Source organism: Salminus brasiliensis, chromosome 22 (assembly GCF_030463535.1).
Source record: "Salminus brasiliensis chromosome 22, fSalBra1.hap2, whole genome shotgun sequence".
Lineage (NCBI taxonomy): Eukaryota > Metazoa > Chordata > Actinopteri > Characiformes > Bryconidae > Salminus > Salminus brasiliensis.
In genome coordinates, this window is record NC_132899.1 from 12,585,566 (window position 1) to 12,605,310 (window position 19,745).

A 19,745-nucleotide genomic window follows, 5' to 3' on the forward strand; every position below is an offset into this window, starting at 1 on the left:
CTAAGCTGCCTCTCATAGCAAAATCAAGGCTGAGGCATGTTCTCCCCCTGCTGTTGGCTGATGGTATTCATCTTGGATCTACCTTCAATAAATTCCCCCTTCTCAAAAGAAATATAGACTCTGCTCTGCCTTCGCAACAGCTGAGCACTAATCAAACAAGGATCCCAATTGATTCCAATTACATGTATCAATCTGACAATGTGCATCTCGGCTCTTCACATATGTTAGAGGGGGATATATTTAAAAAAACAAAAAAAACAAACAGGCTCACTATTGAGGACTTTTTACCATGAAGAGCGAGCATATGTCCCTCAAGCACTCCATATGCATTAAACATACATCAGGGTGCATGTTAGGCTTAAAATATGCAAGGCAAATTCAAATTAGTCAAAGGAAACTGCACACATGCGCAGACGTGAAACTGGATGTGGTTCAAATGCTTTAAATTCTACACAACAGTCAGTCAGCCAGCCGTGGACACAGCTGAAGACTCAACACACAACAGCAGCACTTTGGCATGAAATAAATGATGCTGCTGGCTTTTACCAGCACGCACCGCACTTTCACAGAAAAATACAGTAAAAGAAAAAAAATTAAAATAATAAGATGACAAAGAACAGATATGTCCTCGGCCGAACGGTTGTGCCTCAGTCCATAATTAGCATTGGAAGAGAGTATGCGTCTTGTGCTTGCGTGACCTTGGAGGCAGATAGAGAGGGGAGCTGCTGAGAAGAGGAGAGGAGATAACGAGACAGACCAAAGACATGAAGCAGAGGTGAATTTCAACTCCAGCTCTGTCTGAGGGCCAGCTGTGTGAGAGGGGGTGAACTTTATATATATAAAAAAAAAAGCTAGAGAGAACATGGAGGAACTCATTGCATTTACCTCTCCACATCTTTTGACGTCAGCGCGCAATGAAGTGAGCCAATTTCAGGAGACGCTAATTTAAGTTTTATTAAGATTATGTACAAAATACTGCAGTTGAACAAGCGAGATCACTTAATTATCACAAACTGTCAGTCAGGCGGCCGTGTAGGTGTAGGCACTGGAGATATCATTGAACTGGAGGTAGTCCTGCAGCAGCGCCGGAATAGGCAGCTGCTGAACAAAGGAGGATTTAGACAGAGCATCGCTGCCCACTGCAGCTCGCACTGCCAGTCTACACAGATGAGTCAGAGCAGGAACACTCTCTGAAACACAGAGAAAAGCGATTATTCTACCATGGCAACAAACCCATAATGTATAAAGCTCTTTTCCTGCATATATGTGAGAACCTCTTATTAAAGTGCAAAGGTAAAGTGATTTTGAGAGGGGAGACAAGGCAGGTGGGGCGTTATGGGTTTTTCGCTTGTTAAACAGTGTTTACCGAAATGCTTCTGTGGGGTCCAAGTTCCCTCTGCTCGACGGCGAGAGAGAATTTGAAGCATCGTGGAGGGCAGAGTCTTCCAATTAATAAACTCCAGCAAGAAATTAAGTACCCTGGTCTCTGCCTCTTCAAACCTGCATACAATTAAAACACCACATGGGAAAACACTACACATGAAGAGGAGGGGTAGAACAAAATTGCCTCTTAATTCATTTCACTGTAAAAGCAAACACCACTTCTCTTGAACCCCCCTCCAAACTTATATAAAACGATGTAAATAAGATCAGTGATCTTTAACATAAATCAATCAATGGTGGGAGCTTTTTCTTACATTTTATGCTGAAGGAGCAGCGTGGGGTCCAGGCCCGATTTGAGCAGCAAGGGGAGCCAAAAGGACGCGCTAAGCACTTCCTTCAGTGCTGCCTGGACCAGCTCCCCCAGATGGTCCTCCTCAGGGAGGCCAGCATGCTCCAAGATCAGCGGCAGATGTTCAGGTACGTGACCCTGAAGTGCAAAGACATATGTGGGCATGGTGACGTGCGCCCCAGCAGTGAGCAGCATCTGAGCGATCTCTCGACTCTGGTGGCGTTCACTGTCCAAACTAAGATATAGAGAAATAAGACAGAGATCTGACATGATGCAAGACTGAATAAAACCTGAATGAAAACATTGTTTACTGTGTCTGTGTCCATACTTCCGAGAGTTACACCATAGCGCCATGTCCAAAGGGCAACAGTAGTCAAACTGCTTGCAGCTCTGGGCATTCGGGCTGTAGCCCGCTCTGAGCAGCGGCCGAAGACTGTCCGCTTGACCACTAAGCACTGCAAGATAGACAGGACTGACCTTCCCTTTACCCTGATCACATTCTCTGCTTGTCACAGAGATCAATTTCTCCAGGATACTGTAGGGTATGGGGAATGAAGAGAAAGCTGAAGATTAATATGACAGCAACAAAACATTAGTCTTCTCACAAAGGCTACAGTAAGATCTTCAGACTTATCACTGTAATTTTATCACAGGCTTTCAATTCATTTCCACTACATGAAAATACAATATGGGACATTTAGCACTGATGTAAATTTGTCAGGAGACCATACACAGAGCAGCCATTTTGTTTAAACCACCTCTTCATTTCTACGCTAATTGTACATTTCATCAGCTCCACTTGCCATATAGGAGCACTTTATAGCTTTATAATTACAGACTGTAGTCCATCTGCTGCTCTGCACACTTTGTAAAATTCTTCAATGGTCAGGACCCCACAGGACCACCACAAAGCAGTGCTGCTGTGTCCCAGTACTCCAGGGGCAGACAGGGGGAAGACATATCTTACTGCCCAGTGTCCCTGACTTGTATAATACACATTTTGACCATAACAAATGCAGAGCCTATGACCCAAGTGTCCATTTCACATTTCTTTAGCCCCCCCCCCTCTTTTTTTTCAAATAAACCACCAGATCCATTGTAGTAACTAACTTTTCACTCGCCCACATGAGATGCTGAGCCTGTTTGGTCGGACACTAATTGCATAAAATCAGATTTTGTCTGAATTCGTCAACTGTAATGTTAGGTAATAATGTCACAGTAAGTGGCAGCTTCTATCAAGCATTCTTGATAACCTGCCATTAGAGCTGAGTTAGTAAAATATGGATTTACAGTCACTAGCACGGCTGACAATAAAAAAAAAAAAAAAAAAAGAATTGCATAAGTATGAAACTTTTACATTTTGTTTTTTAAGAAAGTTTTTTTTGAGTGGAAGGAAGGAAAGAAGGAAGAATTCGTACTGCTGGAGTCTGAGAAGGATATTGTATCCTGTCGAGCATGTCGTCAGTTTCCTTGACAGACACAAGTTCATTCCTTACAGGGAGTAACACATTTAGAAGACACGCGATTCAAAAACACAGCTGCAGCTTCCAATGACTGTCAAGCAAAACCAATAAAAAAAACCCACAGATTGAGCAGGATCAGTAAGTTACCTTACCTTTTTTCCATTTTAGTGGATGCTGAAGAGTCATCGTATATACCATGTATATGTATATGTATATATATATATATATATATATATATATATATATATATATATATATATATATATTGTATATACTATGCATGATGAACAGATTTCTAGAATTCTTACTTTATTCGATCACAATATCATACTACACATTCTTTACCATGTTCTTCACAATTCATATAGTGATTGGACTTTTTTTTCTTCATGTCTAATCTGATGATTCTGTTCTCCATGACCTGACCTGAACTTCTCAACCAACCTCGCAGCCAAAAAAGGAATAGATCCTTTTAAAAACACTCATTTGTATGTCAAACATTGTATGAAATACAATGTATCAGTACAAAATATCAGTGTATGAAATACAATATATCTCTAAGCAATTCCTTCTTTCATGCCAGTGTATATAGAGTCAGCCAGTGTATATACAGTTGGACAATAACACAATTTTTATACTTTTGCCTCTGTACACCACCTTAATTTGAAATGAAGCATTCAACATGTGACTGAATTGTAGACTTTTAGCTTTAATTCAAGTTGGTTAACAAAAATATTGCATTAAATGTTTAGTTTTTTTTTTTTTTTTTAACATGGTCCCTTCATTTCTACGGCCTCAAAAGTAATTGGACAAACTAAGAGTTAGAAGTATAAGGATTATATTTAAATATTTGATGGAAATCCTTTGCAGTCAATGAGTCCATAAAGATCTTGACCCATGGACATCTCCAAATGCTACCATCAGTTGCTGCTTGTTTGTGGGTCTTTCTGGCTTCAGTTTTGTCCTCAGTAAGTAAAACAGCATTCTCAACCGGGTTGAGGAGGTCAGAAAACTGACTCAGCCACTTAAGAACATTCAAATTTATTTCCCTTTAGAAGCTCTTGGGTTGCTGTTGCAGCGTGTTTTTGGGCCATTATTGATCTACACTGTGAATCACCATCCTATCAGTTTTGCAGCATTTGACCAAATCTCAGCTGAAAATGTAGCTCCACTTACTTACCAAGTGGACTATGTAAAAATGTTTGGAGCTCCAAAACTATTAATACATATTTTTATTCAATATTCAAAAATTACAATAATTGTCACTGTCCAAAAATTTGCATCATCAACTTTGTGATATATGATGTAGCAGACAAATCTGACACAGTCGCAATGGATCCTTCATCCCTTTTGGCAGGGTTTTTGGCAAACCTATAGGCATTCTCAGCCTTTAATTTCAACTTCCATTCAAGGACACCAGGAGTGTTGATCTGTCAATTCTTCCTGTCGTTAAGGTCAACATAAACAAAAGAAGAAACTCACAGCACTCCTGAAGAAACTCACAGCACTCCTGTTCTCATAAGCTTTTTACGAATGGGCACTGATCAAATCTGCATACGAGTCACTGGATTAGCCACCTTACCTGAGGCGGCAAAACTGAGCTGCAGCATGGATAGGAAGCTGCCACTGATCTTCATTGCAGTAGAGGTTTGGATCAGCCTTATGAGACAGAAGTTGTTCCACACAGGATAAATGTCCCTCCTGAGCAGCAATAAGTAGGGGAGTGGCAAGATCCTTCGCCTGGCAATTTACATTAGCACCTGCAGCAAATACAGGTCAATCTCAGTCATGTTAAAAAAAACCCTCAGGCCTCTCCTAAGCCCATCTACTGCTTCTGCTATATACATAAAAATACCTGAGGAAAACCTGAGGTGATGCTGTATAGTACTGTTACACTGAATTGAACGAGCTAAGCAACTGGAGAAAGCTTGAAACATGTAGTCCAATATATGTACAGCAATTGAGTTAATTATGGAAAAAGGAACCTCACCAGCATTTGCAAGGACCTCTAGACACTCGTGACGTCCATACTGTGCAGCAACAAACAATGGTGTGATTCCATAGTCATCCACAGCCTCAAGTGAACACACGCTCACCAAGATTTTCACAATCTCTGTGTGACCCTGAGAAAGTGGCAAGAATGCCTTTCACTCTGCCTCTGCTTTCTAGGCCTAATAATTCAGTTGTTTACTATGTGACAAAGAACTTTAACAGTTCTAGGAGGTCTTCTGTCAGTACCTTGTAAACTGCCTGGTGGAGACAAGACCAGTCAGAGGTGGAATGAGTTCCGTTGACCTCTGCTCCTTTACTGACCAACAGCTTCACAACTTCTTCATGTCCACCATCCACAGCTTGCAACAAAGCAGGAAAAAACAATAAACTGAAATCATACAAGACAAAGATAACATGGCAGGTGAGCCATATACGTCAAACATTTCATCTTACCTGCAAAGAGAGGGCAAGAGAGGTCGTTGGACATCTTATTGATATCTGCACCTCCCTTTAGGAGTTGGTTAACTGCTCGTATGTGTCCATTCTTTGCAGCGAAATAGAGAGGTGTTTCAGAGTTGTGTGTCAGGGAGTTGACATAGTGTTCACAGCTGGCTATTAAGAGAGGAAAAACAAAATTATTTTGTAGCATGATGGTTACCTTATGTAGTACTGATACATGTAGTATTACTGTTCAACACTGCATCAGTGATTCACCCCTCTGTCTTTTCTGAGGGCCTTTTATTCGCTGTTTTGTGAAAGCCACTGTAATTGATCAGTTAGTTTAGCTGTCAAACTAAAACAGTAGTTATTGTAAATTGTGCCTTTGTGATAAGTTGTTGGTGGTTAGAAATACGGCTTTATATGAAGTTCAGATCCCCCCTTTGCAGCTTTGTGTGCTTCCACTCTTCTGGGAGGGCTTACTACAAGATTTTGAAGTGTGTCTGTGGGAGGTTTTGCCCATTTATCCAAAAGAGCATTTGTAAGGTCAAAACCTGATGTTGGATGAAAGGGCCTGGCTCACAGTCTTAGTTCTAGTTCACCCCAACGGAGTTCGATGGAGTTAAGGGTCAGGGCTGGGCTCTGTGTGGGCCAGTCAAGTTCTCCCACACTGAACTCACCCATTCATGCCTTTATTGGCCTTGCTTTGTGAACTGTAGTACAGTCCTGCTGGAACAGAAAATGACCTTCCACAAAAATGGAAGCATACAAATGTCTGTAATGGGAGTTAATTAAACAACTGAATTTAATCATTAAGAGACGTGTCCCAATACTTGTGTCCATACAATGTATTTTACAGCAACACCCCTGCAGCGTTATGCATCGGAGTTAAAGGGACAGGATACGGGTTTTATGAAATTGTGGACAGTCATTTTATCTAGCCAAGCATAGAAATATCAGTCAGTCAGTTTGGTGTGTCTCACCAGCAGAACTGAGGAGCAGGCGCACACACTGCGCAGATCCAGAAGCCGCAGCTTCGTGTAAAGCGTTCCAGCCCCGGTTATCTTTCACATCCCCCGAGTAGCCTCTCCTCAGGAGCTTCTGAATCCGCCTGCCGTCGCCGTGCCTGGCCGCAAGGGCCATGGCTGAGCAGGTGTCCGCATAACACTCCGTGAAATCCATCAATAACGTTACTTAACGTTTAATTTCAGACCTTAAACACAGCAGACAGTGTCCTCAAAGAGAGCGACAAGAGCTCAAATACACTCTGGTAACTATGGAAACACTAGCTAGCTAGATAGCTAGCTAGCGATAGCAAATAACATCAGCGTCCATATCTGCTAGCTAGTACCACAAAAACACTTTTAGCGTTCATTATATTAAAATATGAAGTAAATATGACTAGTATGAATCACGTTTGACAGGTAGCTAGTTAGCTAGGTAGACTTGCTAGCTAGCTTGCCTGTCTAGAAATAAATAGCTAATAACGCTAGCAGCTAGCTAGCTAGCACTACCAAGCTAAACTCCATATATCTGCGTAAATATTAGCTACATATATCTATCTAACTAGCTAACTAACTGCAGCAGTCAAGCTGTCTATACACAGACATATTAGCACCAGCTAGCTGACGTCGATGTGTACTGAATAAGGGCACCTAGCTAGCTAGCTAAAGTGCCCGGAGTCCAGGCAGTTGGCTCTGTTTCAGGTAGCTATGAGCTGGACTGGGACCAGTGCTGTGGACTCGAAGTGTGTACAACAAGGCAGGTAGATACAGCTGCTCTGTGGTCAGACTGCAGCGAGAGTGAAGCATAAAGGTGAAGAAAAACTCTGAGATCGCCGCCGAAAGCGAGTAAACTCTTCTTCTGTCGGGGTTGTAGCCTCCTCGTCCACAAGTCGTGCACATCGCCACCTACCATGAATCCTAAGGTAAACAGAGCGACCAGCTGTGTGGACCATCCTGAAGTCGTCCTGAAGAAAAAGAACCCTAGCTAACTAGACTCGCTCACTTCAGCCCTGTTCCCACTGAATGTAAACTAAATTAAAAACGAAAGCAAGTGTCATTAAAGAAGTCAGTGTACTTGCTAGAGATCGGGGGTCTTTAGAGGATGGATGTTGAAAATAGGGTTTCTAAAATAAAAGCCACTAGTCTAGTATAATCCTAAAACGTACACTGTGTCCATTAGTTTGTAGACACCTTCTAATAAGTTCATTAGATCTCACTGGCTTATATGTATGGTCTATATAGCTATACTGCCCATGTAAAAGTCTACATTATGAGCCATTTAATTGTTTCATTTTCATTTTTGTCATGTTTTTCTTGTAGTTTGCTATTGCAATATTATATCACAACACCATTAAAACACCTGAGGTGGAGAATGTACGGAGGAACTGAAAGTAAAAACATGGATATTGTAGATATCTATTGACACTATTGTGCCAATAGTGACATACTTAAATGTACTTAAACAAGGTAAAAGTAACACCCTTTCTTCCTTTTTTCTTTTTTTTTTTTTTTTGTGTAATGTGTGATGTGGTGATGTTTTACTCATTATAATAACAAATAAATGAGCATAGCTGTGGACAAGTTTATTTCTGGTAGTGTGAATAGAGCAAAAATGTGGACCACCCAGGGGACCCTAGGACTGATTAGGACTGGAACAAATATAATAATGCACATTAACCCAACTGATTGGTAAAATACTAATTACCAACTAGTTACCAATATAATTTTTTTGAGTAAACCTGTATTTTTTACTTTTTACTTTCTAAGTGCTGTACAATTAGTCATGAATTTTCACTTCTGTATAACACACACTATGTGAAATGAACACAACAGACAATATGAATGAATTCAGCATAGAGAGAAGAGAAGCGAGTATCAGCAGATAAATGACAATACTTCATAAGCATGTGCATATATTGTTCATTAAGTAAATTGTCAAAAGAGTACAGGAGTGCAGATGTGCAGGATGTACACTAAAGTGTTAAAAAGTGTCTGTCTCATATATGCCAAGGACAAGGAACTTGAAACTTATTAATGGTACTGTCTTATTCACTCATGATATCTCTCTCTACTCTCTCACAGAGAATCACATTCAAACCCGGATCCCATTCAGGACATTTTTCTTTTTTATTTGACCTCCTGCAGCCTTCTGAGGTTATACATCATTTTGTGGTTGGTGTCATGCCCAAATAAGAGACACTGGTCATCATGGGCTTTCCCATGATACCTGACCGCTGGAGTGATTTCTTTCCTCCAGTTTTCTTTGATATTACACAGAAAAAAAAACACTGTACAAAAACACTTCTATACAGGTGTGAAAAAAACAGTTAAAGGTTTCTATTTCTATACCATGTACAGTATAAGGTGAGCTCAGATGGCTGTGTTTATCAGTAGGGAAGGACCTGTCTGTGATCTGACTGTGCACATCATTCTGCAGGAACTCCAGAAACTGGTTCTGGTGATCGTAGAAGGTGCATTCATACACATGTTTGGACTGATGACATCTAAAAGGAAATCTAATAAGTATGAAATGTAATTCACTGTGTGTTCAATTATACTATTATTCTTATGTATCACAAATCATAAAATAATACAGTGTAACTTTCTTTACTGAGGTTGTTTGAAGAGTTGTCATGTTCACATCCAATGTATAATAATTCCTGTTTACAAATGTGAATGGACTCCGCATTCTGGCTCCACTTTGGTGTAGAGATATCCCCTCTGAAACTTCCATTACAGAGCCTGCAGAGATGTTATCCTGGGGTAGGGTAGTAGAGCTGTTTTAAAGAGAAGAGTATTTAATATATTCTCTCTTTTTTAATGTATTATTAACCATTATCTGTGAATACAATGGAGTGCCTGCCTCCGTGAGCAAAAAACATTATATCTTATTTGGTAACATATGAACGTGTAGAATGACCTATGGAGAAAATAAATAAAAACATGTAATAAGCCAGCCTGTATGAAGTGAACCATGCATTTTGTGTGACCTTTGTGACATACAAAAAAATGACCTTTAAGAGTAATACAAATTGTATCATGGGACTGTAAAATCGTAGGCCAGCTCATCTGGCAGTTATGTATTGAAACTGGACAATTTATAATGGAGTTAAGCTGCTGAATGCCCTGGGTGGCGATTACTTAAGAGCTTAGCAGTGTGAGCACAATGGGCGGCATGTAGTTTGCAGTACTGTTGAAGCCAACTGCCAAGGAGGTTCAGGTTTAGGAATGTCCCAGTGTGAAGAAGTGGCTGTAGGCAGGATCTGCTGTCATACATGAGCAGCCTAGAGTTTGATAATCTATTATTGAAAGTCACTTTGTACTGTCAGTGGCATAGCTCAAACACTTTGCTGACATCTGACTCCAAAAAAGAGGTATTTTCTAATTGAACAACCAGGGAAATGAGGATGACTATGGATCTGCATAATGCTCAAGTTAGGAAATGCTATTTAATGCTGCTGTATAATATGAGTATAAAAGAGTGACGTTTCAAGACAATTGTGAAACTAGACAATAGTCAGTAAATTATTGAGCAAGCGTGTCCTGGGTAGAGTCCAAGCTTGCTATTTCCTTGGCCTTTATGACAAAGTTTCAGTTTTAATGTTCAGTAGTAGGTACTTATAATCATTATAAGACTTAATTTGTGAAAACTGAAAGGTTTGTTATAAATTAAGACTTCTTTATTAATTGTATGTTATGTATTTAAGAACAGATATGCGAAGTTCATTTGGCCAATGTCTGCTTAATGTAATACAAAACAAAAACCTTCAGGGTTTAAACAGAGAAAACCTGCTTTTACAGTTATCATTACAGTTCCAGCAGCATTTAGACCTTCTGTTCTGTGTTGTTTCTTCTCTGGATGGCTGGATACAGAACCATAACATTTACTTAAGCAGAGAAATTATGTTATAAGTTGTATAATAACTTTTAATATACAATGTTAATGTTTCAGATCATTAATATTTGTAAATATTTTTATTCAGCTGTGATTTATATTTTGGTCCCTATGGAACTACTTTTGCACTTATTTGAAGGCGTCTGTGCTTATTTTACATCTTACATCTTCAAGTCTACCTGCCCATAGCTACAAAGGAAAAGCCCAATTTAAAAGTGAGGAATTTCTAAATATCTTTAAAGATGCACTAACGGAATTTTGTCTCAGTGTGCCTCTCCTTCCTTCTGTCTCCCTCTCTCATGTGTCACCACCTTTTGTCACTCCTTCAGCGCTGCCTCTCACCTTTCCAGAGTCTGTTCACCAGCTGCCGATATGAATGGGTGTATAACTCTATGGGCTGCCGTGCAAACATGAATTATTCACAAGACCTCTTGAGAGTGTATGCTTGTGTACCTGCATCTGTTTTGGAGAGCCCGCATAGGTGTTTGTGTACTAAAGCGAGTTTAATCCTTGATGTGTGTCAGCGATACCAGCAGCTCAGGACAAGCAGAAAGGCTCAGCAGTCCCCCACCATGCCTTCGGTGCACCTAAGAAGACAAGTAAGTAATTCAGTACTTCACTGATGTAATTCAGTATTAAGAGACCTATCTGACTTTACATTGTAAGATTGATTTGAGGATTAGGAATCAAAGTCTGTGAAGAGCCTTTTGTGAATAATGAAAAGTGAAGTTTGTCTGTCATGTATTTGTACTGTATTAGGGACCATTCACTGATAAATAGGTCAGGTCTTTTGTCCAAACAGTATTGCATGAGCTAAATGACTGAAACCCAGTCCTAATGATGACCATTAGGTCAGGCACACTTTCACTTTAGTTGACAGACATGACACATGATCTTGGCCACCTCTTAGAATGGGTCTCTTTCCTGCTTCAGGTTCACTATGTCAATAAAAAAGGTTGAAATACAGAAGGTTACAACTGCAAGACTGCAAGTATTGGCAGTCACCCTGACTGAAAGTTACCCTGAATGAACTAATGCTGAATAGTTTTGAAGTCTCACACATATGTACAAATCTGCAGGTTATAAAGGAAATGTCCTGACATCTGGAAAACCAAAGAAGAGACATATCATGCAAGTTTAATTCTACATTATGCCACCTGCCAAATCACCAAGAAAGGCCAGAGGGGGTAAACAGAAAGTGGAGAAAAACAAGAAGGAAAAAGAAGAACCAGTCCAAATTAAAAGAGGGCGGAAGACAGGATCTAAAATTTCTGAAGATGCTACAGAGAAAAGCACTGGAAGAATAAAGGAAAAGGATGCTAAAGAGCAGGCGGCCAAAAATGCAGATGTAGTCATAAAAGGGAAGGGCAAAAAAAATGAGCATAAAATTGAAAAGACAGACCAAGCTGAGGAGCCACAAAATGAAGAAAACGAACCTCCTAAAAGAATTAAAAGAAGGCGACAACAAAATAGCAAACCATTACCTTCTAAGGAGACTAGTAATGGAGTCCCAGGGAAAGTAGGCAGAGGTAAGGTTGGCAAATCAAAACCTGGTCCAAAAACTCCTCCTGCCAAAACAACCAGGAAAACACTCAAAAAACGTGGTAACAGGCGAGGTGGAAGGATAGGGGACTCAGATGAGGATGAATCTGAGACTGAAAAAGATAAGTCTGAACAACAGAGTGAGGAGGTTAGTGAGGAAGAGAAAGAGGAGGAGTCAGAGGATGTAGAGGAGCCTGCTGAGACAGAAGCAAGAAAAGTGAGCAGTGAGGAAGAAACATCAGACACAGAGATTAAAGCTAAGGAGGAGGTGAATGAAGGAGAAGAGGAAAACGCACAGGAAAAACAGGAGGATGTAGACGAATCTTCAGAAAGTGAAGTTAAAGAAAAGGACAAGCCTATCAGCAGTGAGGAGGAAGTGGAATCCCAAGAGGTGATCAGTGATACTGAGGACAATCGGGAGGAATCTGCTGTTCCACCCAAGAAGACAGAACCACTCTACCTTACTTCACACCTCCAAAGCCAAAGAGTGATGCTAAAATCTAAGATACTCCGTAAGAAAGAGCCTACTCCAGCAGAAAGACCTAATGAAGACTCTGTGCCTTCAGAACAAGTCCCAATGAAAAGAATCACTCTCAGTAAGAGTGATGCAGTGAAAGGTAAGTCTCAGATCTTACAATTGGCAAGCAAAACTAAGACAATAAATAAGAAAGAAGTGACCCAGAAGGACGAAGAATTAGTGGCTCCATTGAAAAGTCCCAAAGGCTTGCTCAACAAACAGTCCCGGGTGTTATTTACAATGAAAAAGAAAGGCAAGGATGATGGAAATAAAACATTGTCCAAGGAAGAAGAGTCAGTAGATAAAATTAATGAAGAAACGGAAGAGAAACAAAAGCCAAACATTCAGTCTGAGAATGTAAAACAGGCCTTAGGAAAGGTAAAGATTTCAAAAGCAAAGAAAGACAATGAAGAAACAATGACAGAAACCACTGAGACTGAAGAAGCAGTGTCCTCAAAGGCAACAGAGCGGTTGCTAGCACGGAAGAGGGGAATGACTACCTTGCGTCGTGTTTCTGGCTGGATACAAAAGAAAATGCCCAGAAGTGTCAGTGTTCGACGAAAGCTATCAGCAGTCACACAAGCAATTGGAATTTCAAAATGGTTGCCTGCCCTTGTCCTAAAGAAGAAGAATTCCAGAGCAAAGTCTAAGAAGAGTCTTCTTCGCCACAGGATGGCCATGAAGATGGCTGGCAGTGCTGCAAAGTTAAATAAGGGAGCAGCAGAAGATGTAAAACCAGGGATTGAGGAGGGATCAAATACTCAGCTTGACTCTGCTGAATGCCCAGGTGATTTATCTGATGACCCTTGTTCATCTCCACAAGATCCAGAAGAAAAGGCCAACTCAGGTGATGCCAAATATGCAATTGTCTTCCCTAGAATGAACAAAGTCAGCAAGGCCAAAGACGCTTCTGTTGTTCCTGCTAGCACTAGCACAGGCAATGATGCCTCTCCAGAGCGTAAACCTCCAAAGCCTGGTGCTCGTCTGGTGCTTCCAGTGAAGCCAGACTTTAGTCTGCTCAAGTCTGTTAAAAAGACCAATGCTGCCAGTCAAGCAGAAAGAAATAACAGCTCTGAAGAACAAGTCTTAGAGAGCAGAAAAGAGGCCAAAGCAGACAAGAAGCCCCCTATATTCGACAGCAAAGACAGTGCCAGTGTCCTGCAAGCAGCTAAGGGAAAGCTTGGGGGCTCACAGGTCAATCTTACTAAACTATCCATGTCCATGCCTCTCCTGGGAGGAAGCGGGGATGTGGAACTGAATGAGAGGAATCGGGCACTTCCGTCTGCAGAGGCTGGGCCACGGAGAGAAGGTTTGGGGCCATCTATTTATGAAGAGGAAGCAGATAGAGAAGTAGAAGAACTGATGGGTGAGGGTCTTTTCCCCTCAACTACGGAGCTCCACTGGGCTCAGAATCACCAAATGAGTGGCGATCCACAGGACTGGCTTCGAAATGAAAACCTGCTGCCACATCAAACCATAGAGAAGCTTACAAAGTGGACTGTGTATCAAGATGATGAACATGCTCAAACAGTACCTATCCATAATGGCAGGGGCCCATGGGAATCAGAGGATCCAACTCAAAATATGTTGGAAGACAGACTCAACAGCACTCAGGTATAAAACATATACATGCATTGTTTACTAATATTTGCCAACTATACATTTTAATTGGTTTGGGTATTTTTTGTTAATTGTTAATTGTTTACATTGTCTCTGTGATGTTATCACAGTGGCTCATGTTGCATGCAAAGAAGTTACAGTGTTCCTCTGTAGAATGCTGATCCAGTGTACCGCTGATACTGTACTCTGTACATCAGTGTGTGTGTGTACTGTACCTGCTGTGTTAGTTGGCTTTTGTGCTGCTGCAAGGTCATGACGACTATGAGCTGTTATTATCCTGGTGTCTAACAGAAATCTACTGCTCAATACTCTCTACCCCAGGTGCTCATGCCAGGAAGCAGCCAAACTGTGGAGGTGGATGAAGTGGAGGACTTGTCACAATTGGAGTGAGTTACAGCAGCTAAATTATCCTCTCTCACCCACAGGAATGTTCTACTATATCATAGTACTTGCACAAGATTAGTTTACATATCAAGTCAAGTCAAGTGAAGTATGTATAATAGAGCACTGGACATGTATTTTTGTACACTGTTAATGTTGGTAGCAGATCTGAACATGAAGGATATATGTTTGAGGAGAGCTGATTTACAGTAAATAATAACTGACACTGCTCTAGCATTCATTTATGTGTGAACCAACAAAAAACTCACTTTGCCTAAGCTGAACTCATCTGTGTTTTGCAGGGAAGTGTGTGAGAGTTCAGTGCTGCTGAATCTGAAGAAGCGATTTCACCGGGATTCCATTTATGTATGCATTAGATTTCCTAAACAATGAGCAATTTGACCTCTCTCAGGTGGTCAGGTGGTTTTTCCATGCCCAACTGTTTCAATAGCCTCCACTTTTCCAAAACAGTGAATCCAACCACTGGTCTAGTCTACTCTTCTACAATGCTGAAGCTTATTTGCTTACCTGTCTTGTATTTTGTCTCTGCTCCTTTTTGTCTTACTGATTTCCACAGACATATATTGGCAATATGCTGCTGTCAGTCAACCCCTTTAAGCCTCTGAATATCTTCACAGAGGAACTGAGACAGCAATATCAGGGCAAGGAGAAGCACAATAACCCACCGTAAGTAGTCAGAGTGTGTCCCTTTGGTATCCACTTTAGTGAGAGCAGTATACAATGGCTATGAGTTCAGTTCCTGTGATGATGTGGTTGACTTTAGTTGAATGATCTCTCTAGCCATGTTTATGCCATTGCGGAGGCTGCATTTTGCCAGTCCCAGAGTACTACCCAAGAGCAATGCATAGTCATAAGGTGAGAGACCCTGTGTTATTGTACTCCTCTCCAGGGGAACATCTGGGCTCGAATGAAATTGTACTTTATTAAGTGTAAATGCTCTCTACACAGTGGCCAGAGTGGATCAGGGAAAACTGAAGCAGCCAAACTTATTGTGCACTACCTGAGCTCCATGTATCAGGGTAGAAACGACAACCTCCGTCAGGTAGGTATTTAAAACATGCATTTCTATGTGTTTTGGCTGGAAAATCTAAATATCATCTTGTTTTTATAGCCAATGGACGTTTTGCCCATATTAGAGAGCTTTGGTAATGCCAAGACTATACTCAACAACAACTCTAGCCGATTTGGCAAATACCTACACATACACATACGGCAGTAAGTCTATTTCCTTTAAATATAGTGATGTCCATGAACATGATCAAACTGCTGATTGATTGATTGAAGTCTCATAACTCTTTTGTCAGTGGCTTTGTTGTCGGGACCTCGTTATCAAAGTATCTCCTTGAGAAATCACGTGTTGTTTTCCAGGTACACATGTTTTCTTTATGGTTTTATATTTAAGATGCATATATTTTCAGGGGAACCGACATTCAAAGAATCAAATAATCATCCTATGCAATGTTATAGCTACTGTAAATGCATGATGTGCTGACAGGAATCAACATTTGGAGTCTTTTCTCCCATGTAGGCCAATGAAGAAAGAAACTATCATGTGTTTTATGAGTTGTTGGCTGGGATGAATCAGTGGGACAAGCAGGGTCTATATCTTCAAGGAGCCGAGACTTACTACTACCTCAACCAGGTTTGAGTGTGGGCTTGAAAAAGTGTAAAACATAATCCTCAACTAAATATACACTATATGGACAAAATTATTGGGACACATTTTCATTGTTTCTTCATGGGTATTAAAAAAAGAGTTTATCCTGCCTTTGTTGGAGTAACTGTCTCTACTGGCCAGGGAAGGTTTTCTTCTAGATTTTAGAGCATAGCTGTAAAGATCTGATTGCTGATGTTGTATGACCACCACCTCAGCTCATCCCCAACACCCAAACTCATCCCAAACGTATTGAATGAATCCCTATCATTTCAGAAAACACAGATCCACTGCTCCACAGCTCAATGCTGGAGGTCTTTCTACCACTCTAGACTACATCTGGCATTACGCATGGTGCCGATAGGTTTATGTTTATCTGCACCAGAGAGTCGTATTCTATTGGCAGTACTTCTTTATAGGGAATAGACAAGATGTGCGTGCATTTGCACATCTTTGTCAGCAATGGGTGCAACCTAAAGTAGCTAAATGCATTTGTATTAGAAAGGGTGTCCACAAGCATTGGACATATAGTGAACTTGCTTCCTGAAACATGTATGTAGTAATAATTTGTGTTTTTATTGTGTTGTTAAGGGTGGCACCTGTGAACTGCAAGGAAAGCATGACAAGCAAGACTTCCTTCTTCTTGTACACTGCTTGGAGACCATTGGCTTACATGCAGATCAGATAGCCACCATATGGGCCATTCTGTCATCTATTCTACAGCTAGGCAACATCTGCTTCAGCTCATATGAGGTCTGTTCAGTCAAGTGCATTGACTTTAGTGTGTAGTGCTCTTAAGAAGTGAAAGGAAGACACTTGTAATTGCACATATATTCTCTGTATAACGTAAAACTTATGCCTACATAGATGGGTTAGTAAATTAGATGGGTCAGTGCTTATAAAGAGCAGCAGCAGCAGCAGCAGGAGGTTAAAGCTGCTCGACCAAGTCTAAACATTGTGAGTAAAAAGTACCTCATGTGCTGTTCCTTTGTGTGTGTGTGTGTGTGTGTCTGTGGGTATAATATTTCCAGAGTGAGTCGTTTGAGGTGGCAAGGATCTTTAGTGAGGCTGAAGCTCGAAGAGTGGGTAACCTGTTACAGGTGTCAGCCGAAGCCCTGCAGACTGTTATTACACACAGGGTCACTGTGAGCACCGCACACATCTTCACCTGCTGACATATATTCACTTTTACAGTTGTCTTCTGATACAAATCCCCTAGGAGGCAAAAATGACACATTAGTCTCATTATCTTACTTCTTTCTGTAGGAAACTACTTACGATAGGATCTACTGCCCTCTTTCTGTGGAAAGTGCCATTGAATCCAGGTAGGGCACTGAGCAGAAGCGTTTAAATGCATTGATATTGAATGTCTGTTCTTTCATAGCAATTAGTATCTGTGCTGTATACTTCCACACTATGTATACCATTTTGTGGCTTAGGGATGCCATTGCCAAGGCCCTTTACTCTGTGCTCTTTGATTGGCTGCTTGAGCGCATCAATGAGTGGTTGATTCCCACAGAGATGGACAGCACTGTAGGCATCGTGGACATTTACGGGTTTGAGGTTGGACATTACATTCTGCTGCTGGCGTGAATATCCCTGCTCCTGGAGATCTACTATCCTTTTGAATCTCAAACTGAATCAGATGTCCAGGAGCAGATTTGTGCATGTGACTCTAAAATACAGCGTGCCACTTATCCCAAGCATCTCACTTTGTCATCACTTGCTTTTTCTAACAGGACCTGGGTGTGAATAGTTTTGAGCAGCTGTGCATTAATTTTGCAAATGAGCAGCTCCAGCAATTTGTGAACAAAGCACTAGTGTCGCAGGAACAGGTTAGTATGTATGCATTAACTCTTCTTTCTGTCTAAGACAATATATATTGTCTCCAGTGTCATATATATTAATATATATACATATTACATATTTACTGTGCCGTTACTTTTGCACGAGCCACATTTTGTGGAATTTGCTCAATTAAGCAAACACACAGTAATGATGCTCTACAATGTGCAAATGTGTAGCTCTGTGAACAACATAATCAACAGCACATGTATTGTGCCCAAACGTTTGCGTAAGACTGTGTATTTTCTGATTCTGTATTGTATATCTTGTGTTTCAGGAGGAATATAACTCAGAGCAGATTCAGTGGTATCCTGTGACCCTACAGAACTTCCACCCCTGCCTGGAACTCATTTCTGCTCGTCCATACGGCATCCTCCGCATCCTTGATGACCAAACCTGCCTCCCGCAGGTACTCACACAGTTCAGACTTTATCCCCATAATTTTTCTCGATGCTCATGCGTGCATCTTGTTAGTCTAAGGTCTTTCCTGGGAGTCAGATTTGTCATACCCAAAGTCCTACATATACATGCATACACACACACACACTTCATAAAGTGAATAAGGACAAACACTTTATAAATATGGCTTCAACAAAAGCCATGACTAATGTGTGTCAAGTTCAAATTCAGACTGAGTTGCTCTGGAGATGTGACTTATCTGTGTCTTTTTGTATGCCTCACTCTTTTTCATCACCTGTTCTCTCTCTCTCTCTCTCTCTCTCTCTCTCTCTCTCTCTGTCTCAGGCAACAGACCACACATTTCTGCAGAAATGTCATTATCACCATGGCAACAGCCCCTACTACGCCAAGCCCAAGATTCCTCTCCCTGTCTTTACTGTGTATCACTATGCAGGAGCTGTAACCTATCAGGCAAGCAACTAAGCTTCTGTGCAAAATTAATAGGTCCATGTACATCCATTCATTCATCTCGTGACCAGTGGTTTACATAGCTGTTAGACTATTCTGATTTGTATGTGGAAAGAGCATACTTTATCTATCAATGTTTTTACATGACTTTAAACATTTATGTTTTATTGTAAATGCATTTCCACCAATAGGTTCACAACTTTCTCAACAAAAACCATGACCAGTTTCGTTCAGAGGTGTTAGAGCTCTTTGCACGCAGTAGATCTCAGGTAAAATCAATTCAGTTGTCCGTCTTTTGCCTCTGCATACTAAATATGCAATGTGTTGGACTTAAACTGTTGCAAAAGAACTAAGCCAGTAATGTTTGTGGTGTGCAGATGGTGTCAGGTTTGTTCCGTAAGGTGCAAGAGCGATACATCCAGCAGAGAGAGCTGGGCTTCAGAGGGAAAAGCTATCGACATCAGGCCTCTACTGTAGCTGCACACTTTCAGCAATCACTCACCGAGCTCATCACAAGGCTGGAGAGGTCTACTTTACTAAATACTATTCTAATTTAGTTTTCAGTTGCATGTTACACATGTAATTTTTCCTTTCATGGTGGCCTGGTGAATAATTTTGTCTGGTTCACAGTGAGACACTATAACCACCCTCACAGAAGCAATAATTGTAATTATTATATATTATAAATATTTACCGCATAGTCTTGCTATCCTGTAGGTGTGATTTGTGGTTAGCTAGCCGAGGAGAAGGTAAAGCCTGCAGATATGGTTAACT

The 19,745-nt window shown here is 40.9% G+C and overlaps 2 protein-coding genes across 4 annotated transcripts in view; one reads left to right on the plus strand and one right to left on the minus strand.

The window, feature by feature from the left end:
- Positions 1 to 936: 936 nt before the first annotated feature.
- Positions 937 to 7,658, minus strand: asb3 (ankyrin repeat and SOCS box containing 3). Of its 3 annotated transcripts, XM_072667721.1 has the most exons (9): positions 6,609 to 7,657; positions 5,641 to 5,799; positions 5,434 to 5,546; positions 5,186 to 5,318; positions 4,778 to 4,955; positions 2,061 to 2,267; positions 1,698 to 1,967; positions 1,367 to 1,500; positions 937 to 1,190 (listed from the first exon to the last, which is right to left on the minus strand). In XM_072667721.1, exons 1-9 carry the CDS (start codon positions 6,805 to 6,807, stop codon positions 1,021 to 1,023), a joined length of 1,563 nt encoding a protein of 520 aa, XP_072523822.1. In that variant the 5' UTR covers positions 6,808 to 7,657; the 3' UTR covers positions 937 to 1,020. The 3 variants fall into 3 exon arrangements, with proteins under 3 accessions (XP_072523822.1, XP_072523823.1, XP_072523821.1); XM_072667722.1 differs by having other exon boundaries at positions 1,698 to 2,267; positions 5,186 to 5,225; positions 6,609 to 7,658; XM_072667720.1 differs by having other exon boundaries at positions 1,698 to 2,267; positions 6,609 to 7,658.
- A 4,016-nt stretch (positions 7,659 to 11,674) lies between these two features.
- Positions 11,675 to 19,745, plus strand: part of myo15b (myosin XVB) — a 33,898-nt gene continuing 25,827 nt past the window's right edge. Inside the window, exons 1-18 of the mRNA XM_072667933.1 lie at positions 11,675 to 14,197; positions 14,525 to 14,589; positions 14,887 to 14,950; positions 15,162 to 15,271; positions 15,386 to 15,460; positions 15,554 to 15,647; positions 15,717 to 15,820; positions 15,910 to 15,973; positions 16,134 to 16,247; positions 16,851 to 17,012; positions 17,291 to 17,404; positions 17,526 to 17,584; positions 17,699 to 17,822; positions 17,999 to 18,094; positions 18,382 to 18,513; positions 18,849 to 18,974; positions 19,163 to 19,240; positions 19,349 to 19,497. Of these exons, the coding sequence (XP_072524034.1) occupies positions 11,675 to 14,197; positions 14,525 to 14,589; positions 14,887 to 14,950; positions 15,162 to 15,271; positions 15,386 to 15,460; positions 15,554 to 15,647; positions 15,717 to 15,820; positions 15,910 to 15,973; positions 16,134 to 16,247; positions 16,851 to 17,012; positions 17,291 to 17,404; positions 17,526 to 17,584; positions 17,699 to 17,822; positions 17,999 to 18,094; positions 18,382 to 18,513; positions 18,849 to 18,974; positions 19,163 to 19,240; positions 19,349 to 19,497 (4,253 nt within the window). The remainder of the gene's footprint in view (positions 14,198 to 14,524; positions 14,590 to 14,886; positions 14,951 to 15,161; positions 15,272 to 15,385; positions 15,461 to 15,553; positions 15,648 to 15,716; positions 15,821 to 15,909; positions 15,974 to 16,133; positions 16,248 to 16,850; positions 17,013 to 17,290; positions 17,405 to 17,525; positions 17,585 to 17,698; positions 17,823 to 17,998; positions 18,095 to 18,381; positions 18,514 to 18,848; positions 18,975 to 19,162; positions 19,241 to 19,348; positions 19,498 to 19,745) is intronic.

Excerpts from the sequence above, each read along its gene's own strand:
- asb3 (XM_072667720.1), bottom strand. The coding sequence starts at position 6,807 with ATGGATTTCACGGAGTGTTATGCGGACACCTGCTCAGCCATGGCCCTT. Across the intron at positions 5,319-5,433 it reads TCCACCAGGCAGTTTACAAG|GGTCACACAGAGATTGTGAA; the intron begins GTACTGACAGAA and ends CCACTTTCTCAG. Across the intron at positions 4,956-5,185 it reads AGAGGTCCTTGCAAATGCTG|GTGCTAATGTAAATTGCCAG; the intron begins GTGAGGTTCCTT and ends TATTTGCTGCAG.